Below are 25,938 nucleotides of genomic sequence, written 5' to 3'. Positions count from 1 at the left end.
GGAAAAAGTTGAGAGCCACTTCTCTCAACAACCATTGGATGGCAAAAATTTTGGTTGTTACCAATCTGGGGGTAAATATAGATCAACTACCCAAATCTGAAAGTGTCTGGATCCCAACCTTACCAATCTCCTGATCCATCCACTATCCTGACTATGCAGACTTCACATTTGGGTTCTGCAAATATATGACAATAATAATAATAATTATAAAAAGGATATGATAGAGTTGTTTTTATTAAAACTGAAGTGGCTTGGATAATACATTGTAAAAACTCCCTTTCCACTTACAAGAACCAGTTGTATCCAGTTTTAATTTAAACTCTCAAAAGATTGAGGGAATGAAAAATGACACAAATTTATATTTCAAGTAAATGTTTTATTGCTTTTTAAAGAGATAGATGCTGTTTTACAGGATAAAAAGATGAATGTGGAAAGGTTAAGGAACTGTAATTTATACAGTTTAAAGAAATAAGAAGAGGGGGAAATTTAATAGCACCATACACAGAAATGATAGGAAGGGAAGATTTATTCAAGGTTGCCCAAGGATGTATTACAAGAAGTTAATGGCCTCAAACTAAAGAAGGGGACATCAAGATCAGATATAATAAAACATTTTTTAACAGAGCAAGTTGACATTGGAACAGTCTTTCAAAAAAGGTCATTGAAGTGCCATCACTGGAAATGTTCAGAAAGAGATTACATAACACTCTCAAAGGAATAGTTAGGGCAGAGATGAGTTATTGCTGGGATGATCTGGGCACGTGGGTGTGACAGTGTATCCCTGTGTTCACCCCTTTTTCAAGACTACGATAAATTTTGTACAAAGTAGGCCTTCTAAGGTATCATCTGAAAACTCATGATGTCCTGATATTTACCGTCCTGGTAAAATGTATGTGGCAACATTGTATGTAAAGTTATAAGATACTACAGTATGATGTTACTAAGACATAGTCCATATCTGGGGAAGCAGCCACAAACCATTTCCTCAGAGACAAATGGCAAACTGACACCTCAGCCAGCTGTCAACAAAATCAAATGGACTATTATTACCTGTTTAAGTGGCCAGTCTTTGGCAAGAAAAAGGTGTGAGTGAGAAATTTACATGTTGGCAAAGAAACAGCTAGAGGTTCCCATCCCCACCTACTTTCTGTCTCCTGAACCCCAGCTGGAGAGGATTCTCAAAGAAGAGGAAAAGGTATAAGAATGGGGAACGGATGCCCCAAAATATCTCTCCCTTCATCTCTATGCACAGCACTTGAAGGAAAAAGGAAGCATCATTGGACTGGGGAGAGATCCTGGCAGAAAGGAATTCAGCCAGTAAGAACATGCTAGAACAGTGGTCTCCAATCTTTTTATGCCCAAGATCACTTTTTGAATCTAAGGGCAACCCAGGATCTACCCCACCCCTTCCTCAAGGCCCCGCCCCTTCCCCAAAGCTCCACTCACTCCATCCCCCCATCTCTGTCGCTCATGCACCCCCACTCTCACTCACTTTCACCGGGCTGGGGCAGAGGTTTGGGGTTCGGGTTCTGGGCTCTGTCCGAGGGGTTCGCAGAGTGGGAGGGGGCCTGATCTAAGCCTGGGGCAGGGGGTTGGAGTGCAGGAGGGGGTGAGCAGGAGGGGGCTCCAGGCTGGGGCAGAGTGTTGGGATGCAGGAGAGGGTACAGGATGCTGGCTCTGGGAGGGGCATCAGGGCTGGGACTTGGGGTGCAGGAGGGAGTATGGGATGCTGGCTCTGGGAGGGGATCAGGGCTGAGGCAGGGGGTTGGGGTGCAGGATGGGGTACGGGATGCTGGCTCTGGGAGGGGGTCACGCTGGGGCAGAGTGTTGGGGTGCAGGAGGCGGTACAGAGTGCTGGCTCTGGGAGGGGATCAGAGCTGAGGCAGGGGCTTGGGGTGCAGGAAGAGGTACAGGGTGCTGGCTCTGGGAGGGGGTCAGGCTGGGGCAGTGTGTTGGGGTGCAGGAGGGGGTACAGGGTGCTGGCTTTGGGAGGGGGCTCAGGGTGGGGCTTGGGGTGCGGCCTCCTGCCGGGAAGCACTTACCTCCAGTGGCATCCAGTCGGCAGTATAGTGAGGCTAAGGCAGGCTCCCTGCCTACCCCGGCCCCACACTGCTCCTGGAAGGGGCCAACACACCGCTGCAGCCCCTGGAGGAGTCTGGGGGCACGTGGTGCTGTGCTGCCCCCTCTCTGCAAGCACCGCCCCCGCAGCACTCCCGGCCAATGGGAGCTGTGGGGGTGGTGCTTGCAGGCAGGAGCAGCGCGTGGAGGGAGACCCCTGCCCCACTCCCCGGCCATGGGGTTGCACTGGCCACTTCCAGGAGTGGTGTGGGGTTGGGGTGGGCAGAGAGTCTGCCTTAGCGACAGCCACGCTGCACTGCTGGAGATTGTGAACGACGGGAAGATCCTCTAGGATTGACCAGTCGATCACAATCAACTGGTTGGTGACCACTGTGCTAGAACATGTGGTGAGAGAGACTTTTGCTTTGAATTCACTTACCTTGTTAAGTTAGGTATTAGTTGCGTTTAACCAGTTCTGACACTTATGCCTCATTACTTGTAATCACTTAAAATCTATCTTTCTGTAGTTAATAAACTTGTTTTATTGTTTTATCTAAACTGGTGTGCTTGGATTGAAATGTTTGGGAAACTTCTTTTGATATAAAAGGATTTGTGCATATCATAAGAACCTAAGAACGGACATACTGGGGTCAGACCAAAGGTTCATGTAGCCCAGTATCTGTCTTCTGACAGTGGCCAATGCCAGAGGGAATGCCTTGGGTCAAACTTTCTACAGTAGACTTTTTTTAGGTCCATCCACCACTTTAATGACAACAGATGGAATGTGAACCAGCATACCCAGATGATGTTTGCAAGACTTCAACCACCCTTTTTGCATGCAGCACAGGTGAGATCTGGCATGCTGAGTCATGAAGATGCAAGATGCCTATGGTTCTGAAATCTGAGACATGTTCTTACTGATGTTCAGGGGTGAGCCTGGAGATGGGTGTATAAGTCAAGTATGATTTGGAATCTTTCTGGAGGTAGATAAACCATCAGTGCTGCATAGTCCAGAATACCCCCAATGAATTCTATTTTCTGTTGTCGGATCTGTATTGGCATGTCTATGTTTACTTTAAGACCTAACTGGGTAAACAGAAGTAGAATTTGCTGTATGAAGTCGGTTACTTGTTCACAGACTTCCTACGATTCAGCCTAGCATGGCCGAATACAAAGCCATGGGGTTCAGGAGAGTTTGCATTCAGCATGGCTAAGCCATGCCAGCGCTGCCCATCTTACCATGACTATGCTACTATTTAAAGTAAGAGCTCTCATTGAGTCAGCACGAGTATGTGTACACGAGCTGGGAATCACACCCCTATTTCCTAGGTGTAGCCTAAATATCCAACTATCTGTTTAAACAAATCTGAAAGTGACAATAATTTCAAGCTCCAACTTATAGCAATGGACGGTGAGCAGGAACTGAGGGCAACTGGAATTGTCCCTCTCTTTATGCCCTCAGCTGGAAGCACAAGGGCACTCAGGATACAGCACTACCCCAATGGACACTGCTGCCAAAAGAATCTGTCTTGAATGTATTGGGTACACAGGCACCAACAATGGAATATATATGTGGACAAGCACTTGAAGAAGAATTTGATCTTGTCGCAGCCCTATGCTCTGTCATGGCGTCTGGATGGCCAATTGTCGGTCAGAAGATCACATCGGTGTCGTGTCCAGCGCCTTGGTGTCGTGTGCAACACATTGGGGGCATGTGACCATTCTCGAACCTTCCACCTGGTCAATTGTGGGTCACATTGGTACCGTGTGCTACAATTCCAGCGTGCCGTGTGCATAAGCTTAGCGTGCCGGGTGCAGTATCTGTTTACATAGAGGGCACCCACTTGGAGCCTGGTTGGTGTAGGAGCGGGGAACCAATCAGATGCTAGCACAAGCAAGGGTCTTCGAATAAAACTATGTCCCTCGCCTAAATCAGCAGGAGTGTCCGCGTGTTAGCTGGAAGGCCTGATCACCCTTTCAGCCAGGATCTCCTCCAATTTAGTCGGCTCGTGTCGTGTCATCTCCGGTTACATCTCGTCATGTCCCTGGTGTCTGTACTGCTGGTCAACTGCGCCTGGAGTGTGGTATGTACACATTAATTTTTGTAGATATTCTGTTTGTTAGGCCTTTTTTCTTTATTGCTTGGTACCAAATCTCATGTATAGTGTATAGAGGACGAATTGTTACAGTTTACTCAGTTTTGTATGTTTGTTCTGGTTTTTCAGTAAACAGTTGGTTGTAAATTATCTGATTCCTTGTTGTTAAGTGTACATAGACTGTTTTATATTACTGCTCTGGTGATATTTTTGGTTGGTTACTTGTTCCTATTTCAATTGAATTTGTATTGTTAGTTGGTAAAGGTACTCCTCCTCAGCCCAAGTTGTAATTCATCCCCCATTAATAAATGGCCACCTGTTTTGAATTTCAATCTGCCTCTGTCTCAATTTTCCTCTTCCACTCAAATCCTCATTTGAACCTGTATTGGTCTCGGACATGGCGTCACGAACAGGATCGAGTGAGGAGGAAAATTGTCCCCTGTCACCAGTGCACTTTAATTGTCCATGGAGAACCAAGGTTACTGACAAAACCCCTGATGATGAGTTTAACCATCTCCAGCATCATGTTTTGTCTGATCGGGGGCATTCTGAGGCAATTGTCTGGAATTGCATTCATGAGGGACAACCACGAGCTCACGAGGACTTGTGGGAGCAAATTTTCACCCTCATGCAACCCTGGTTTGTTACTCCTTGTCCCTCCCACTGACCAGATAGCAATCCACTTCACACTACCCTCGATCAACACCTCCGTACCTTTAAGGCCGAGACTCTTAGCAGTCCTGAGGTGTCTTCTGTTACTTTCCCTGACCCTACAGATCCTTTTCTGACATGGATGCACGAGGAATGGGGACACTTACCTGGGCAAGCTCTTTACCAAATTTTCACAGCTCATGGGTGCTGCAAATCAGATATAACCCGAAAGCACTGCAATGAAGTTATTCACGCTTGCCAGCAGTGCCAAGCGACGCGTCATATGTCCCGACCTGCTGTAGCCCATGGAGTTTTACACCCCCAGCTTTTCAAACCTGGATGTCATTGGCAGTTAGATTTAATTGGCCCTTTAGCTGGGGCTAAACTGTTCCCAAAGGGGCTAGTCGTTGTGGATCTAGGCTCCCGCCAAGTCCACTGTTCACCTTTAAAACAGTCCACAGCTCCAGCTGTCAACAAGGTACTACTTCAAGTTTTTGCAGTCTGGAGTGTTCCCTCTGAAATCCAAACTGATGGAGGCCCCCCATTTACTAGTCATAACTTTGAGGCCTTAGTTACCAAGTGGGGAGCCCAGCTCCATGTCCACCTCCCCTATCAACCCCATAGCAATTGTATTGTGGAGCATCACACTGGAATTCTTAAGACACAACTCCGTGCTATTACTGGAAAACCAGATTACAAAGGCTGGCACCTGGCACTCCCACAGGCCCTCATCACTTTAAATGCAGCTTATAGTCGATGGCCACATATCGACCCGGAGCCACCTCCACCCTGGAAACCAGTCTTTGCCCCCCCAGGAGCCAGTATGGTTAAGTGCCCCAGTAGCATCCGGACATCCACAACCCCTTTCAGCTATTGTGTCCAAGCCCGGTCATTTCCCCAATACATATCACATTGTGTGCACTGGTCAGTCAGAAGCCCGACTAGTCCATCATAACTGGCTCAACCGGCGATTGTAACAGGACCTGCCCTAGGGGCTCATCCTATCTTTCTTTTTCTCATTTCAGGTTTACCTGCAACCACATCATCCACACCCAAACCCTCTGGTGAACTGGATTCTGGCCTACACCCATCAGGAACTCTTGGCTGCTAATTCAGGTGATGTTTCTTCTATTCTCTCAAATCATTATTGTGTAATATGCTCTAACCCCCTTTCCACCCTCGGGGAGATTCCCTTTTTCCTTGATTTTATCCCTATCGAAAATGTGTCTCATGAGGAACCTGCCTCACAGTGTAATGTACCCAGTTGGCCTTGGAGACACTTGTTTACCTGTAATTCTTCCAAATCAGATCGATTTGAGACCCTTAGCACCTCCATTTCCGTGTATAACTCCATGTCTCCAGCCAGTCCCTGTTTTGTGTTTCTGGGTCCTGACTCCCTCTGGTCTTGGGGGAAATATCCCAACTGCTCCCATTACTATATGCCCCCACCCCCTTGTCAGTGGTGTGGTAAACAATATAATTGTAGTGATCACCATAATTGGCAGTGGTCAACTTCCCCTAATTGGTATTGCCAGGCATTTGAGTCCACCTTAGCCATTCTTAATCAGTCTAATGTCCCTGTTACTGTTTTCAATGCCATCTCATGGTTATCTTCTTTTGGCCTCATATTTTCTACTAGAAGGCAAACAGTTGGCCTTAGGGCCGCTGATTGGGCACATCGCTATTGGATTACAGTTGCATACTATCCCACAGCTATAAACAAAAAGAACTTGCTTCTTAAATGGGGCAATACTTCTGGCCTGTATTCCCCTTCAGGAATTTACTGGCTGTGTGGTTATGGTGTTGCCCACATTCATCTCCATTTACCCAAGTGCATCTGTGCTCTCGGACAGGTTTTTATCAAAGGAGGAGGCATCTTTCACAGACCTCCCCCTGCATTTGGTCCACAAAAGCGTGAACTCACATGGTGGACCCATCTAAAATCTGCTACTGAGACCCTTTTTTGGGGCTATGTACAGTTCAATCCCCTTAGTTATGCTTTCACCCTTAATCAGCTTCGCAGCCTTTCAACAAACTTAGAGACGCTCACTAATCTTACAGCTCTTGGATTTCAACAGGTTGATGACTCCGTCACTGTGCTAGCTGAATACACCGAACAGAATCGCCTGATGATACAGACTTTGTTGCATCAGAACTTTTGTGAAGCCTTAGAGAATCTTGATTCTCGCTTCAAAGGACAATGTTGCCTTCGTTTACTTCCTGGACGGAACAACATCTCTGCCATCACCCAGCAATTATCATCTCTGGCTGTTCGTATCCGTGAGGAACGTCAATCGTGGCACTGGTGGCAAACTACTTTGTCAGGCTGGGGACTTGGACAATGGGCATGATCTTTCAAGTACTGGTTAATTGCTGCAGCAGTTGTTATTGTTGTTTTTTGTTTAAGTCTTGCATGTACCAAAGCTTTGGTGACTACAGCTGTATCTGCACTACCTATTCAAGCCATGTACTCCGCTTTCCAGTCAGCTGACGACCAATCGGACATCGAGACCCCAGTCTAAATTTGGTTCCTTCCCCAGGCTCGCCCCCCTTCCTGGGTATGAGCTGTCCCTCTCGTAATGGACCGCCAATCGGCCATGGGGGCATGTCGCAGCCCTATGCTCTGTCATGGCGTCTGGATGGCCAATTGTCGGTCAGAAGGTCACATCGGTGTTGTGTCCAGCACCTTGGTGCCATGTACAGCACCTTGGTGTCGTGTGCAACACATTGGGGCCGTGTGACCATTCTCGAACCTTCCGCCTGGTCAATTGTGAGTCACATTGGTACCATGTGCTACAATTCCGGCGTGCCGGGTGCAGTATCTGTTTACGTAGAAGGCACCAGCTCGGAGCCTGGTTGGTGTAGGAGCAGGGAACCAATCAGACGCTAGCACAAGCAAGGGTCTTCGAATAAAACTATGTCCCTCGCCTAAATCAGCAGGAGTGTCCGCATGTTAGCTGGAAGGCCTGATCACCCTTTCAGCCAGGATCTCCTCCGGATTTAGTCGGCTCGTGTCGTGTCATCTCCGGTTACATCTCGTCATGTCCCTGGTGTCTGTACTGCTGGTCAGCTGCGTCTGGAGTGTGGTATGTACATATTAATTTTTGTAGATATTCTGTTTGTTAGGCCTTTTTTCTTTATTACTTGGTACCAAATCTCATGTATAGTGTATAGAGGACGAATTGTTACAGTTTACTCAGTTTTGTATGTTTGTTCTGGTTTTTCAGTAAACAGTTGGTTGTAAATTATCTGATTCCTTGTTGTTAAGTGTACATAGACTGTTTTATATTACTGCTCTGGTGATATTTTTGGTTGGTTACTTGTTCCTATTTCAACTGAATTTGTATTGTTAGTTGGTAAAGGTACTCCTCCCCAGCCCAAGTTGTAATTCATCCCCCATTAATAAACGGCCACCTGTTTTGAATTTCAATCTGCCTCTGTCTCAATTTTCCTCTTCCACTCGAATCCTCATTCAAACCTGTATTGGTCTCGGACAGATCTTTAACATCTAACTCAAGGTAGAAATAAGTTTTCAGATAGCCAGGATGTAGAAGTAGTCCAAATCATGATTCTATTATTCTATTATCATAATGCTCTGCATCTAGGTTACTGTTTTTAAATGTTTGCATGACTCATTTTTCATGCACTTTGCAGACTCTCCAGAAAAAGGCTGAGTCCTAGGCATAGGTAAAAGTCAGTGCTGTGTCTGCTATGATTTGTGAATGATTGACTTAATTCTATAATTCTATCACTCTCTTCCTAAGGTACAACGTTAATTTCTCATAAGAGAGTTTGTTGTTCACAATCATAGAAGCATCAAAATGGAGGACTGGGAGGGACCTTGACAGGTCATTGAATCCAGTCCCTTGCACTGACACAGGATTAAGTATTATCTAGATCACCTCTAACAGGTGTTTGTCTAACCTGTTCTTAAAACCTCCCTAGGTAATTTGTTCAAGTGCTTACCTACTCTTATAGTTAGGAAATGTCTAACCTATATCTTCCTTGCTGCAATTTAAGTCCATTACTTCTTGTCCTGTCCTCAACAATGTATCACCCTCTTCTCTATAGCAACCTTTATGTACTTGAAGACTGTTATCTCAGTCTTCTCTTCCCTAGACTAAACAAGCCCAAGTTTTTCAGTCTTTCCTCACAAGTCATGTTTTCTAGACCTCTAATCATTTTCGTTGCTCTCCTCTGGACTTTCTTCAATTTGTCAACATCTTTCTCAAAGTGTGATGCCCAGAACTGGACACAGTATTCCAGTTGAGGCTTTATAAGTGATGAGTGGAATTCATAGATTCTAGGACTGGAAGGGACCTCGAGGGGTTATCGAGTCCAGTCCCCTGCCTGCATGGCAGGACCAAATAGTGTCTAGACCATCCCTGATAGACATTTATCTAACCTACTCTTAAATATCTCCAGAGATGGAGATTCCACAACCTCCCTAGGCAATTTATTCCAGTGTTTAACCACCCTGACGGTTAGGAACTTTTTCCTAATGTCCAACCTAGACCTCCCTTGCTGCAGTTTAGGCCCATTGCTTCTTGTTCTGTCCTTAGAGGCTAAGGTGAACAAGTTTTCTCCCTCCTCCTTATGACACCCTTTTAGATACCTGAAAACTGCTATCATGTCCCCTCTCAGTCTTCTTTTTTCCAAACTAAACAAGAATAATTACTTCTTGTGTCTTGCTTACAACACTCCTACTAATATAACCCAGAATGATGTTTGGGGTTTTTTGCAACAGTATTACATTGTTGAGTCATATTTAGATTGTGATCCACTATTACCCCCAAATGCTTTTCTTCATTATTTCTTCCTATACTGTCATTTCCCATTTTGCATTTGTGCAGTTGATTATTCCTTCCTAAATGTAGTACTTTTGCATTTGCCCTTATTGAATTTCATCCTATTTAATTCAGACCATTTCTCCAGTATATCAAGATCATTTTGAATCCTATCTTCCAAAGCGCTTGCAACTCCTCCCAGCTTGGTATTGTCCACAAACTTTATAAGTGTACTCTCTGTGTATATTCTCATATGTATTACAAATTGAAAATGACATTACCGTAGCATTAAAAATATGATTTTCACAAACCAAAGAAGGCTACTCTAGCCAAAGTCTGCCATAACTGATATTCTTCCTGGATATTACATTGACCTCAGAACAAATGGCATTGTTTGGCTAAGTGATTTATATAAAAAAGACAGGATAGATTAATTAGTCAAACATACATACACATTATATTAGGCATACTCACTGTTTCAATTATTAACTTTCAAAAAATAAAAACATAATTTGAAATAATAGCCACAAATGAACTTAACCATGAATTTCCAAAACATTTTTTTAAACTATAAAACTTTTTTTTGTCCTGGAAATAACAGTATACTACTTATACACAGAGAGAGAGAGAGAGAGAGAGCGACTCATTGTAATTGCTATGAAAAATAGATATGTCAGAAAAAACAACTTTAACCTAGCTCTTGTTTTAAATTTAGATGTCTAACCTTATTGTAGGAATTTTGTATATTTTAATTTATGTTTATTAATGACCTTCAGTTTTAAAATGTACATTAACTACAATTAAGGAGGGAAAAAGTAGGAAGTAATTAACTTCAATTGCATATATTGAGCAATGTTTTTAGCCACGTTGAATCTTTTCATGAGGTGTTTGCATGTTATTTTTTTCTACCTCAATGATTTGCAATGGGGACAATTATTTGGGAAGTAGGTTCTGTCAGTCTTATTGTGTCAAATGTAAAAGGCTGGGTCAGACTGCTTATGTTATATTCCAAAATGTAGATTTTTAATCAATGCCCAAAGTGAAATGAGCATAAAATGTCCACATAAATGCTTGAGCAAGATACTGCATGACAATATCCTTGGTCTACCTTTTCTATAAATATTTCTGTTAAATTTCTCTCAAAACATCCTTCTTCCATTTAGAGTAAAAGGGACTTTTGATTTATTGTAACCTTTTTAGAGTCTCTCATGTACCTATGTTTTATGTCTACATTTGCAACAAAAGCCACTCTCAACCTTGTAATTTCAGTATCTGGAAAGAAAATTAACATATTAGATGTCAAGGTAAGGGGCCAGAGCCTCAGCTGCTGTAACTCTGTGTACTTTCACTGACGTCAAGGGAGCTACAGCAATCTATGACTTAGACAAAACGTTTTGTCAGATACTAATGATATGATAATATGGCATATTTCGTGAAAGTTTAAAAAAATAGCTTAATTCTGAAAAAAAAATCTGCTGCTCGCCACTAAAAGGCTATAAATAAATTTAAAAAAGAAAAATCTCTGCAGCTCCATTGTTGTAGCCATGTTGGTCCCGGGATATTATAGAGATAAAGTGGGTTAGGCAATATCTTTTATTGGACCAACTGCTGTTGGTGAGAGAGACAAGTTTTAAAGCTACACAACTCTTCTTCAAGTTCTGTGTAGCTTGAAAGCTTGTCTCTTTCACTAACAGAAGCTGGTGCAATAAAAGATATTATCTCACACTCCTTATCTCTGCAGCTCCATGGCAGAAAGCTGCAAGGCTGCCCGGTAATTAGAAAAAAGCTGATACTATTCCACAAGTTTTATGAGAACTAAAATTACTTTTCCTGCTTGGCTTTCCAATCACTCCACTACTAAATTGCTCATTTTTAGAAAACACAGTGCAGTGAACATTTGACTGGGTAGCTTTAAAGGGAGAAAGAATAAAATAAATCTTTACTACTCTTGTAAGAACCTGTTTCCAGTGACTGTTGTTAACCTCCTTTTTTAAGGAAGTGAAAAATGTACAACATTCTTCCAACTATAAACCAAAAAACTGTAAATACTAAACTTTTTAAGTTTCTTTTTTTGGTGATGAAAAGAGTTTGAATGAGAGACTTAGCAGCCGTATATTGGTTATGCTACAGAAATATAGATTTGGGAGTACCCTCAAGCCTACAATAGACACTCCTTTGTTTGACATTGAGTGTCATAAATGGCAGACTTCCTTCCCTCCTCAGACTTTAAAACAATTGCCAACTGTGCTACATGTCTAGGTGAACTTGGTTCACTCCATCAGTGGACCGATCATTTTCAGTGCTGGTTTGCAGCAGAAGAGTGCTGCTTTGTTCAACACCCAATTTAAACATGCTAGCTCCTCCAGCGCAGATGTAGCCTGACTCTTATAACCTGTGGTGATCAGGAAAGTCCTAAAATGACATTCTGGGGCCCAGTGAGAGAAAAGACAGTGACAATCTGTGCACAGAATTGCATTAATCTAAGAGCAGAGCATTTATTTAGGTGGGTTTTTTTTTAACAATTTATTAACTCCATTCTCCAGGTGGAGAAGAAGAGTTGTGATCTAAATTTTGTCCATTGATGCCCATATACAGTTTACATTGAGGTCAATGTGAGCCCTACGTGCTCATCCCACATTAAAATTTGGTCATTAGTCCACAGCCATCATGAAGGGAAAGACCTCAGTTCTGCACTCAGAACACTAATGTACATCTTAGATAACTCAATTTAAGTCAATTGCGTCACACCAGTGTAAAACCTGAGAACAGAATTAAACCCACAGAATTTATGAGCACTGTCAAGCTGTCTGGAGAAGCTTAAGAGTGTGAGTGCCAAACTCAGGGCAGACTGTCAAGAAGCAGGGCACAAACTGGTTGTGAGTTCTATACTTAGATTTCAGCAACCAAGTAACAAGTGTGAACTCCTCTAACACTATAGCAGCCTAACCATGGAGTCACAGACAATCCCCTTGGGTACTCTGATCTATCTTGCCACCCAGGCAAACTTGCCTTTGTGGTAGTCCCTTACACCAAAAATCACAACAATATTCAGGTTACTCCCAGTCACAAAGGACCAGTCACTTACCCGAGGTCAACTGCACCTTAGACCTCATACCAGAGACACTTGTAGCCAATGCTATAATAAACTAGCTAAAGATTTATTAACTTAGAAAAAAGAAATGAGAGTTAGTTACTGCCACAAAGTATTCAATCTAATTTATTTAATATTTCTTAGAAAAGCAGAGTGCATTTGCCATCTAATGCCATGCACCCAGAAGAACTCACTGGAATTGTGGAGAATTCACTTTTCGTGAAAAAGCATGAAACTTACTTCATTAATGCATCTATATCCAAAGGGATTTTTTTTATTTTTACCCATCTTCAAATCCTTCTACTGCCAACCCATAAAAATACTGTTAGAAGCTTATACTACTCTAAAAAGAACATACAGTATAGATTTTAAAACTGGCCCCTCATGCTAGAATGATAAGAATTGACCAATCCTGTTTTGTAAAGGTAAGGCCACTGACATGCCATTTTCCCTTTTAATATTACTAATGCAAGTAGTTGTGAGCAATCCTGGAGTCTTAAAATTCCACCTAATGGGGGGCTTCCTGCTCTGCAAGGTGAATTCCACTGAAAAACATTGAATTCCTATAAAAATAATTCTATCCCTTTCTACAGGAGAGGTGAAATTTCAAGCTAATAGGACCATACGCATTTGTACTTAAACCAATAAATTAATGTTTTACATAAACATTTGCTTAATACTAGGAATAATTAACATTCGATTTTTAAAATCTATTTAATCGAGAAATATCCTGGCACAAACAAAACAGCCCTGCTCCAGAACTACTGACTACTTATTTTCTACCTGAGAAAGCCCAAAATTAGTCAGAGCTAATCAGAAATCCTTAAAAGGGCCCTGTATACAAGTCTATATTAATGAAGATCTTTTTTTGTATTGCCAAAGTGAAGTGCTAGGTGTCTAACCTTACACATCATGTTCTTATCTCTACTGCGGCAATAGCAGCCTGTCCTACTGACTAGCGTGCTCTGTCTAAAGGTGATTTAAGATACACAATGTCCCAGTGAAATGTAACACCAGGGAAGTTAATGCTGGGTACACGTCCTTGGCTGAAAATCATGTATGTGTTGATGAAGTGGGTTGCAGATAAACTTAATAAAAAAAAAAACAACTTACCAAGACTGGGTGAAGAGTCAGCTACTGATGCTGTACTCATAGCTCATGAAACAACCTGGTAAAAGTTTTGCGATAATAAGAAGCAAGCAAGCCAGTCAACCTCTGATCATTAACTTGCTAACAGAATTCATTAAGAACAGCTGAAGTTCTCACTCACAACGATCAACCATATTTTGTGTGACAGATATGGCAATTTCCCACAGTACCTTAGGAAATGGTACTGTACAAAGTTTAGGTATCATTGTGGGCCAAAACCTCCAGGAATTAAGAACAATGGAGCACGATTAGGCAAATTTATTCAGGTTGTAACCCCTCCAGAGAGGATAACAAATACTAGTTCAAACTGAATTCTCCAGAGATCAACAGACAAAAAAAGGACTTCTGGAAAAACAACCTGACTTTAAACTGATTCAGGGCCTTCCCTCTGATCCAGAAAACAGACAGGACATTCTGTCCAAGGCAGATCTCAATCCTTAAGGACTGATCCTCTACCAGAGCCCCTTCTGGAGTTGAGGTGTTGGGGTGATCACTGGTAAGCTTATTAGCATACATGTAGGTTCTTTTATTGTTTTAAAAATGTTTTCCCTGTAACGTTTTCACCTTAAGAATAAACATGCTTGTTTAGAGAGAGGTGAGTGGAAACTTGTAACTGTGGGCAATTACACAGGTAATAGTCTCTTAGGAGAAAGCAAAGCAGACTTGCTTAGGCAGTCTGACCTGCTAGGGAACTCATAGTATAGACAGGGAATTGTGCATCCTGGAAAAACCCAGTCAGGAGGGAGAAAGACGCAGGTTTCCACCCAAGAGAGGGGATAGCTGAGGAACTGGGGGCCTAGAGTGGATGCCTTTGCTGGACCACAAGGTGGAAATACAGGTGCAGTTGCCCTGAACTGTGACACTATGTTGTCAATGTCCGGGGCAGCACCTGACCCCAAGTCAGCTTCCAGTCCTCACAATGGACTAGCCAGTCTTTGAAACAGAAAAGCAGATTAGCACTGATAAGGCCTCAACTGGTGTACTGTGTACAGTTCTTGGTTCCACATTTCAGGAAAGATGTGGACAAGTTCGAGAAAGTCCAGAGGAGAGCAACAAAAATGATTAAAGGTCTAGAAAACATGACCTAGGAGTAAAGATTGAAAACCTGGGTTTGTTTAGTATGGAGAAAAGAAGACTGCGTCTATGCCTATACTGCACTTTCATCAGTAAAATTTTGTCGGTCAGGGGTGTGCAAAAACCCCGCACCCTGACCGACAAAAGTTTTATCGTCAAAAAGTGCCAGTATGGACAGTGCTTTGTCGGCGGGAGATGCTCTCCCGCCAACAAAGCTACCGCCCCTCATTGAGGGTGGTTTTATTTTGTTGGCAGAAGAGCTCTCTCTTGTTGACAAGTAGTGACTACACAGCGTACCTTACAGATGCACTGCTGTGCCACTGTAAGATGAGCAGTGTAGACAAAGCCTTAGGGTGGACATGATAACAGTTTTCAAGTACAGAAAAGGTTGTTACAAGGAGGAGGGTGAAAAATTGTTCTCCTTAACCTCTGAGGCAAGGACAAGAAGCAATGGGCTTAAATTGCAGCAAGGGAGGTTTAGGTTGGACATTACGAAAAACTTCCTGTCAGGGTAATTAAGCACTGAAACAAATTGTCTAGGGAGGTTGTAGAATCGACATCTTTGGAGGTTTTTAAGAACAGGTTAGACAAACTCCTGTCAGGAATGGTCTAGTTATTAGTTAGTCCTACCTTGAGTGCAGGGGACTGAGCTAGAAGACCTACTGAGGCCCCTTCCAGTCCTATACTTCTATGATTCATTGGTCAATGAGCTTTGCATGAGTGAGGATTTCAGTATCTGGCCATGCCAAGGCCCTTGGGATTCCGTTGGATGGCCTGCATTAAGAGATGGCAGTATTCAAGACTCTTGGTGGCTGACCAAAAGATAATGGCTGCACAGCTCCATAGGTTAAGCTGACACAGCAACAGGCACAACAGACTTCTTCCTTCAAACACCTCCTCTTATTTGAACATTCTACATATTTATTGACAATGCTAGTTTGTACATTCTTCAGCAGATTCATGTCAAGTATCTAGATGCTACAGAGAAAGATGAAAGTGCACTTGAGGTCAATGATTGGTATCTCATGAGAGTTACACAGTAACCCTCAGTTTTGTTACTGGACAATCTTTCCTTTAACAAAGTTAATGGACAACCTTGCCTTTAATTATGTTATACATTTTCTAGTTTGTGCATTCACTGCATGAAGTAATCTTTACCCTATACACATATATCAGCTGACTTTTATAATTGATGACACAGTTATTTGTACTAGGCCACCCAAATTATGCAGACTGAGAATCACCACTCAGCAGATCAGGGTAACATATCTTTACTAAGGAAAAACACTAACGCAAGCAATGATCAGTTCCTTACACATGGGAAGCTCACTGGAACACCACCCCATGCACTTCCAGGACCAGTCAGCTTTAGCTTCCCTTTATTAGGCTGAGTGTGATGAGGCATACCTCCATCCCAATCAGGAGAAGACTAATGAGCTCCTCTGGGCTCAGTCTCTATCAAATAAACATACCTGCAGAGCCTGCTCCAGCTGGATGAAGAAAGCTGAAAAAGGAGATATGGTCACAGAAAGGGGCAGCAACCAGGAGGAAAGCTGCTGTGCCTTGGAAGGAGCTGACTCTTGTTACCGAGTAGCTTAGCGGGAAAGCTGACAAGCCTCTGCCAGCCACAAAGGCTCACCAAAACCCAAAAAGACCTTTGAAAGGGGGAAAGCCTCTGAAGTTGCCTGAGTGTGACCCCCAAGAAAGGCTCTGCCTATTATGACTATTTATAACTTTTGTTATCTTTTCTTATGAATATGTATTGGCTTCTTGTTTCCCTATCAATTTCCCACCCCATCAGTACAAGTTTTGTGCTAACTCAAACAGCTTTTTCAGCTCTGTAATTGCTTGTATCTTCTGTTGTCCTCAAAAACATGATTACTCTATGTCTCTCCTACACATACACAACACTAACCATGATTACTTTGCAATTTCTTAAACATGTGCAACACTGCTTATGCTGAGCTGTCACCTGAATATGCCTTCGCTCCCAATGCTGTCCTACAACATCTGCAACATGATAATCTAACTGATAAGCATTTTTATGTCTGTCAGCTGTTCCGTTACAGAACCTTAGTTGCACACAAGACATTACTTTACTTCTCTACCCATACCCCTTGGTAGGGCACATGAACAGATTGATAGGTTTTATTAAGGTAGCTTTTTAGTGAAGTCTTATCAATATGTCATATATAAACATACATTGTTAATAAGCATATTTAAAAGCATCTTAAATATGTTTTCTCTCTCTCTCATGTATAATGACTGAACTTCACCTTTTATTTCTTTGTAACTTGGCTTGGCAAGAATTAATTTTTTTTGTAGTTTTGACAGAGAGTGATTTTTATTTTTAAGCATTATTTTTCTATTTTTATCTCTTTTAATTTTCTCAGTTGTCCAAAATTATGGGTTTTAAGCATTTCCTCCCTAATTTTATCTATTTCAATATTCACAGTTGTGGGAAAATAAGGGGGGATGGGCTTAGGGTTAGGGCAGTGCGGAGAGTGAGACTACAGGGGGCTCCCAGTGTAGTCAAGGGGCCTGAGACACCTGGGTGTGAGGTGTGGGGTAGACTGTAGTGCTGACCAGTGGTGCAGAGACCCCCAGCCAGGGTTGCAGTGAGGAGGACCAGCCACTGGCCACACCACTGCTGAATGATTCATGCCCAGAGACAGCCCTTTTACTCCTGCCCAGTGGGTGGGAATGAGGGCAATGACAGCAGGGTTTCAGAGGGCTCCCTGTGCGACCAGTGACATTGGATCCCTGGGGGGCACTATATGCGAGGGAGGCTGCACTTATGACAGTTATCAATGGATTTGTTTTTGTCTATTTGTGTGTGTCAGGTCAAAGTGACATTTACAGATGTCTAATGATTTAATTCAAATCCTGCCAAGCCTATTTATAACACACCTGCTCTGTAATTGTTAGAGCTAAAAACAAAATAAAAAAAGGGAAAAATATTAAACATAAAACCAAAAACCAAATATTCAAAGGCCACATTAAATACCTAACATGCACTTGATAAACTTGAAAATCATTATGAAATAATTTTATATCTTGCACTACTAATATGTGAGAATATTTGTCATGTAATTCAATAAAAGAAAACTGCACAGCTTTAAAGTTCTTCCATTTATTTTGAAATTAATAGGACTAATGCTCCATTTCCAACATCCACATGCACAAAACAACATTTTCACAACCATTTATGTTTTAGCATTTGCTATTTCTGTATTATCTATTTCTAAGATTATTTCTTGCAGGGAGAACTCAATACTAATAATATTTTTGGTAACACTATTTTCTATCATTATGTTTGAATTTTAGAACAGATCCCAATTCCACATTTTCTGTTCCCTTTACATTGTACTAGTTTCACCAACACAGTGTATGAGGCAATAATTTCATGGCCCATAAACTGAAAGGAGTCTAACAGAATAGGAGTTAATACTGTGTTTCCATCAAATTACAGGCATAAGGCACGCTTTTTTGTGTACAATATTATTTAGTTTCATTCTTCCTTTTCTATTTGGTGAGTGGAATGCTTTTTCTATTTATCTTTACGGCTTATTTTATTATTTTATTTCAAACTATGTAAACTTTAATAAATTCTCTTCGCAACCTTTTTCCACGGAGAACGTCAAAACAAAACTAAGTCCATGATGCCTTGAGTTATTTATATTTTTCTATTTTTTTCTATTTATTCTATTATTTTCTATTCTACATCTGGAAATATAGGCACAAAGGAAAATTATGAAGATTTCCCCCCCGTTTGATATTGGACAGTGATATAAATTCGCTATTCTGAAATAAGTTATAATATAACATCCATTTTCTGTAAGAACACTTTCCCAATTACTTATGCCTTAGTATTGCCATAATTAAAGACTGCCCCTTAAGAATAAGCTCCTTATTCTTTGTCCATAGTATAGCAAAGGGAGATTTGGTTTTAGTTAAATCATTCTCCATTTGGATCTAGGGTAAATTATTTTAATTTTTATTTCAGACTGCTATTCTGAACTTTGTTCAATAATATTGTTTATAGTTTGGAAATCCAGTTCCTCCCTGCATGGAAGACAACTGTAAAAACTTCCTTTTGACTTGAGGGTTCTTAAAGGTCCATAAAACCCTACTTGCATTTTTTTCTAATTTTTCCAAGATTATCATTGGTATTTTTACTAGGAACATGTAAAACTAGTTGTGACGGGTTGGGTCACACAGACTCCCTTGGGACTGCCACTTGATGTGCTGAGACTATCTCTGAGCCCGTTTTCCTTGCCAGCTTGGTACTTCAGTACCCTGTCTTGTTGAGCCAGATAGGATAATCTGCTGCAACACAGACCCAGGGTCTGACCCGTACCTCCAAAGCTGCAGACTTAACTGAAAACGGCTTAGAAAGTGCTCCTGTTTCTAGCACCCAGATACCCAGTTCCTAATGGGATCCAAACTCCAAATAAATCTGTTTTACTCTGTATAAAGCTTATACAGGGTAAACTCATAAATTGTCCACCCTCTATAACACTGATAGAGAGATATGCACAGCTGTTTGCCCACCCCCCCGGAATTACTTACTCTGGGTTAATTTATAAGCAACAGTGATTTTATTAAACATAAAAAGTAGATTTAAGTGGTTCCAAGTAATAACAGACAGAACAAAGTAAGTTACCAAGCAAAATGAAACAAAACACGCAAGTCTGAGCCTAATACATTAAGCAACTGATTACAGATAAAATCTCACCCTCAGAAATGTTCCAAAAAGCTTCTTTCACAGACTGGATTCTTTCCTAGCCTGGGCCCAATTCTTTCCTCTGGTACAGTCGTTGTTCCAGCTCAGGTGGTAGGTAGGGGATTTTTCATGACTGCAGCCTCCTTTGTTCTGTTCCACACCCTTATATAGCTTTGGCACAAGGTGGGAATCTTTTGTCTCTCTGGATTCCCACCCCTCCTTCTAAATGGAAAAGCACCAGGTTTAAGATGGAGTCCAGTACCAGGTGACATGGTCACATGTCCTGTGAGACCCCAAGCTTTCATTCTTCCTGGCCTGACTCACAGGAAGGCTTGCAAGTAAACAGAGCCATTCACAACCAATTGTCCTAGTTGATGGGAGCCATCAAGATTCCAAACCACCATTAATGGCACATACTTTGCATAATTACAATAGGACCTCAGAGTTATATTTCATATTTCTAGTTTTAAATACAATAATGATACATTTATACTAATAGGATGGCCCCATTCAATAGATTATAAGCTTTGTAGTAAAATCTTACAAGAGACCTTTTGCATGAAGCATATTCCAGTTACATTACATTCACACTTATTAGCATATTTTCATAAAATCATATGGAGTGCAACGTCACACTAGTAAAGATCACACATAAATCAGATTATACATACAGCTTAGCACTTACCTAACAAATTTTATAAAGTTTATTTCACATTCTAGCTTCTCCCTGAAATTTTAATAAGAGGAGAAAAATTTGTTTTCTAGAGTGAATTTATTGAATCAGTTATTCCTAAATATTTTATTTCCGTAGATGTCTGAGAGAACTGACATGAAATTTTGACCTTCTTCAGTTTCATTCCTCATTAATACAGTAGTGTTGTCTTTTTAATATTTACTTTGTAATCCAATATATGGCTAAAATTACCTAGTTTCTGTAAAAATATAGTTATTAAGGATATGGGGTGTGTAAAACATTTAAATATATCACCAGCATAATGGGCTATTTTATGCTCTCTGGTTTCATTTGTATGTCCTATAAATTCCCATTATCACTAACTTTCACTGCAAGTGGCTCTATTTTTAGGGTAAATAAATTGGTAAAAGTGAACATCCTTGTCTTCTTCCTCTTTTAATGAGTATTTCTTTATTAATGGAGCCCTTTATTATAATAATATCTCATATTTTGGGGGTAAGTATAAAATATTTGTTTTCTAATTGTCAGACCAAATCAATTATAGTTCAAGAAAGCCCTCAGAAAAGGCCACTCAGAGCAAATTTCTGTTTCTTTATCCAGGCTGAGGCGATGCAATTTAATGCACACCGTAGATTGTCTGAGTACTGTTTTCCAGAGATTAAATATGTCTGGTCTTAATGAATCTATCAATTGTTTAACTACTGCCTCTAATATTGTTGGCAATACATTGGCAACATTTTTAATGTGTACATTCAGAAGGGAAATTGACCCTCAGTCAACCGTTGGTTTTTCCTTCTTGTGTAATGGTGTGGTGATAGCCAGGGCCGGCTCCAGGCACCAGCTGAGCAAGATGGTGCTTGGGGCGGCAGATTGTTCGAGGCGGCATTCTGCCCAATCCTAGGGCGGCACGGCCGCTTTTTTTGTTTTGTTTTGTTCTTGTTCCGCTCCAGCTGCCCTGTAGGGGGCGGTGGTGCAGAGAACCAGAGCGCCCTGCAGGGCAGTCCTCTTCCTTCCCTCCCCGCCAACTGGAGCGGAACCCTCGCGGCAGGCGGCAGGAGGCGGCGCAGCGGGAGGGCCCGCATGGCAGCGCCCCTGCTGTAGCCCTGACCGCCCCCTTCTCTCTCTCTCTCTCTCTCCTGCCCGCTCCCGCTCCCTCCCCCTGTACCCGCGCTCCAGCCGCGCCGCAGTTTTTTTTTTTTTTCTTTGCCGTTCTGGCCGCCCCATTTTTTTTTTTGCTTGGGGCAGCCAAAAAGCCAGAGCCGGCCCTGGTGATAGCATGCTGCACAGTTTCTGGGAACTTACCCTTCCCTTGTATTTTTGTACAGACCCTGCCTTATAAAATGATTGATTCCTTCTAAAAAGTTTGCTTTTACTTTTTTATTAGCAGTCTCGTTCTGGACTTTTTGTTTCAAGCTCCAGACACAGGTTCGTCTAAACTAACTGTATGTTCTTCCAAAAATAAAGGTGTTTTTGTTTTTCTCTAGCTGTTCTGAGGGATTTACACATTGTGATGCATATAAATTAGTATTCAAATCCTGAAAGCTGGTATAATAGCTTTTGGATTTTTTGTCATACCTTCCTTGGTTTTTAATTAGACAGTTAGCTTTCCCATGAACTCTCCTAATAGGAGAAGACAAAATCTTATCAGGTTTATTGACCTTTCTAAAGCAGGATCTTTTGATTAGCTTTATTGTGACTTTGGCTCTTCAGTCAGCAGAAAATTTAATTTTCCCCTTACATTTATTAATATTCTGTATTGCTCTTGGCTTTTTGTATCCTTATGTAGAGCAGACATTCTTCTGGTTTCTTCTCTTTCAAGGAAGCCAATTCACAATTTTTTCTTTAAATTGCTAGATATTTAAAGCAATCTCCCTAAATTACAGCCTGTTTTCTATTTTAAGATTGTACTGTATCATCTCATTTTACATATTCCAGAATCTCTCTTTTACTCAATGTCACTACCTATGTGTTCTGCACTAGGGTATCGTATAATATCGAGTTCTTTCCTTGTTTTTTCTCTTTTTTAGGGGATTGTACAATAGCCCCACTCTAGGGGCATGATACTATAATACTATTGTCTATCCCAAGGTTGTAGCCCTTGGGAGGTCAGGAAGTTTTCCCATGTATGATACTGCAGTCCATCACAATTTTATCTTCTTTTTATTCAATTTTAGATATACTTCCCTGGCTCTTTCTGGAAGGCATATGAAGTTGATCTCATGATTTGTTCAATTGCAGGTGTTTGTACTGAGCTCTTTTTAGTGCTCTATTTCAATTGCTTGGGTCTATGCAAAAGCAAAGCTTGCATGACTCCTCAATGGCTGCCATGCTATTCATTTAATTTGTGGGTTCAGTGACTTCAGCAATTGTGACAGAGTGCTGGCCAACCGGAGCTGTACCAGCACTCTGATCACTAAATCATCAATTACATTGCCCAGGAGTCATCCCTGAGGGGGAAAGCTGTGCCTAATGAATAGATTGGAATGGTCTGAGGAAAGCCCAACAAGCTAATTAGCCCATTACCAAAGACGGGGGCGGAGACAAGAGAGATTGGCAGGCTTTTCAGTGTCAGAGCCAGGAAAGATCTCAAAGGGGGAAGATACTTTCGTCTCCCCCGCTCCTTGGCTAAGTGTGTGCCATTGTAAATACAGAGCTGCACAAGTCTGTAAGGGTGGTGGAAAGGACACTGAAAATAAATTGCATGAGGTGTTTGACCAGAAGGTCTCCGAGCAGTCCGTGGCTAGAAAAGAGACAGGGGCGGGATGATGCCCTGTCAGACAAAATGGGTTTGTCTGGGGTCATAGCCAGCAGGAGGGTTCAGTAGCCTCGACACTGGTGGAGACCCTGCAAAGGCTAGTGAAAAAGCAAGAGGAGATGCAGAAGACTCTAAAGCAGTCACACCACCTGGAGAGGCAGGCATTACTTGCCTGGTAGGCAAAGCAGCAAAAGAATCTGCAGGGGGTCATCAAAGAGCAAGAGAATGTTCAGCAGCAGTTACTGCAAAGGATAGCGAGTCCCTTGGTAGGGAATGGCAGTTGGGCACAGGGACTGGACCCTGGAAGATGGGCTGCTATGGATGACCCCAATATATTCCTGGGTATCTTTGAGAGGGTGGCTCTGGGTGCAGGCTGGGACAGAGGAGCCTGAACCCTGTGGCTAGTCCCCTATATGACTAGGGAAGGCCAAGTGGCCTAGATGGCACTAACGGTATGTTTATACTGCAATGTAAGCCCAGGATTAGTTGGACTTGAGTCACCTGATCCTGGTTAGCGAACCCAGGGCTTGAGCATCTACACTGATTGTTCACCGTATGGTAAGAATTTTCTAAACCAGGCTCAAACCTGGGGCTCTGCTATCAATACTGTAGCACACAGATCTGAGTCAAACCAACCATATCCTAGACTCCCTAGTGTCTTCCTGAAATGTAGCCGCTGTAGCACTTTGACTGTGGTGCACTGTGCGAAAACTTGACAGGCCACCCTGCCCACTACAGGAAGTTGAACAGCCTGACAACACATCCTGCTGAGCAGACTTTTTGGTCTGTGTGCTCCCAGCTATCGGAGCCAGCAACATGGAGGAGGCACTTTTTGAAGAGCTTCTCTTGCTTGCACTTTCACTCCCATGTCAGGAAACGAGCAGAGCTTCCATGAGGCACTGGTGGACATTGCAGCAGCGTTTCCTGACTCACTAAAGGCACCCAACAGAGCTTATGATTGAGCAGGAAAAGGAGGAGAAAGAGGTAGGCGACGACAGAGATGTGACAGACTCGAACTGGCTGATGCTGCTCATGGCACTCAGTTTAGCTGCTGATGCCCCCCTGCGTAAACTGGCGCTTCTGGCACAGGGCCACAAGTACAGACCAGTGGGATCATATGGTCATGCAGACCTGGGATGACCAGCAGCGGGTCCAGAACTTTTTCATGAAGAAAGCTACATTTCTGGAGCTTTGTGAGCAGCTTGCCCCAACCCTCCAGGGTAAAGATACATGCATCAAAGAGGCCTTGCTGGTCCAGAAGCAGGTTGCTATAACAATCTGGAAGCTGGCTACCCTAGACTGCTACTGGTCCATTGCCAACCAGGTTGGGTTTGGAAAATCAACTGGGGTGAAGTGCTGGTGGAAGTTTCAGGGGTGTGGTTTACCCCAAGGTGGCAGACATAAAAGTCCATGATGCCAGGGTTTTTCACTGCTCAGAAGTCCATATTCATGGACAGGCTGGGATACTATTCCCACCAAATGATATTGTCATAAACAGAGTTACTGTCCCCTTTGATATTCTGAGAGACCTCATGTACCCTCTTTTGCTTTTTGCTTATGAAACTGTACCCTGATTTCTGAGGACCTGGCAAAAGAAAGTTTAATCACACTCTCAGCAGATGTAGAATGGTTGTTGAATGTGCTTTTGGCAGACTGAAATCCCACTGAAAATGTCTACAGACCAATTTGGATTCGAGTGTCATTAATGCTGTCCGCATTACTAGGGCTTGCTGTGCTCTTCACAACCTTTGTGAAGCCAGAGGTAAGCCATTACTTCCTGAATGGACCTACGACAGCGAGAGGCTGCTGAATCAGTACACTGAGCCAGAAAGTGCACCAGCCACAGCTGAAGCTGGATACACCTGGGCAACAGAAGTCAAGGATGCATTGTGCTCCTATATTATGGACTTGCATGGCCCAATGGAAAAGGAAGAATAGTACCTTTATGAATGTTCTTGTGGGGGTGACTGATTGTCATGCAATGTACTTATGATTGACATGACCACTTATCAAATGGGGGGGGGGGAGTGCTGATTCACAGTATGGATCAATGTAAGGAAGTGATTGAAGTATGGATTGATTTAGCTACCTGTACAGAAGAATAATGTTTGCATACTACACCTCTACCCCAATATAACGCTGTCCTCGGGAGCCAAAAAATCTTACCGCGTTATAGGTGAAACCACGTTATATCGAACTTGCTTTAATCTGCCAGAGTGCACAGCCCTGCCCCCCCGGAGCGCTGCTTTACCGCGTTATATCTGAATTCGTGTTATATCGGGTCGCGTTATATCGGGGTAGAGGCGTAACTCCTAATTGTCCCTGATCATGTGTTTCCCTTTATTATTTTAAATACACATTGTATGATGCAATGCACTGATAACAATACATTATCTTGATGAAATAAAAACCTCTATTTATAAACATGTATTAGAAAAGTGCAACATTCACCTATTGGCAGGCAGGTCAGCTGCCAGTACCACACCAAAACGCCAGTAACAACAGAACCTTAAAGGAAAAAAACCTCCAAACCAAAAGTACATGAACGAGTGCAAATAGTGAAACCACTTACAAGATAGATGCGCCCTACCACGTCATGTCCCCTGGTCTCCTTTCCCTTCTTTCCCTGTTTGCTGTGAATTTAGCGCAGACAGAGGGAGGATGAGGCATCCACCAGAGAGGAGGTCAGTCAGAGGACTGCATGGAGCAAAGCTGCCCTGCTCAGCTCCTAATGGACCCCTATTGGGAAGCTATTTATATCATAACAGAAAGATGTGGTGCTTTGTTTGAACCTATCAGAAAACCAAAAAAAGAAAACAAGTTTCCCTTGTTCAGGGGAATTATTCATCAGAGAAGA

The 25,938-nt window shown here is 42.4% G+C and overlaps 1 protein-coding gene across 4 annotated transcripts in view; it reads right to left on the bottom strand.

Annotated features, from left to right (window-relative positions):
* LOC117875030 (solute carrier family 22 member 16-like) overlaps positions 1–25,938 on the bottom strand; it is a 122,228-nt gene that overhangs the window by 88,261 nt on the left and 8,029 nt on the right. For 3 of the 4 annotated variants that reach the window (XM_034765878.1, XM_034765877.1, XM_034765875.1), the window contains exon 2: positions 20,318–20,359. The exons of the other annotated variant lie outside the window; for it this stretch is intronic. In XM_034765878.1, coding sequence (XP_034621769.1) covers positions 20,318–20,359 — 42 coding nt within the window. The remainder of the gene's footprint in view (positions 1–20,317; positions 20,360–25,938) is intronic. 4 annotated transcript variants of the gene reach the window in all.

This window comes from Trachemys scripta, chromosome 3 (genome assembly GCF_013100865.1).
Source record: "Trachemys scripta elegans isolate TJP31775 chromosome 3, CAS_Tse_1.0, whole genome shotgun sequence".
Taxonomy (NCBI): domain Eukaryota; kingdom Metazoa; phylum Chordata; order Testudines; family Emydidae; genus Trachemys; species Trachemys scripta.
This window is presented reverse-complemented; position numbering and strand designations above follow the sequence as displayed.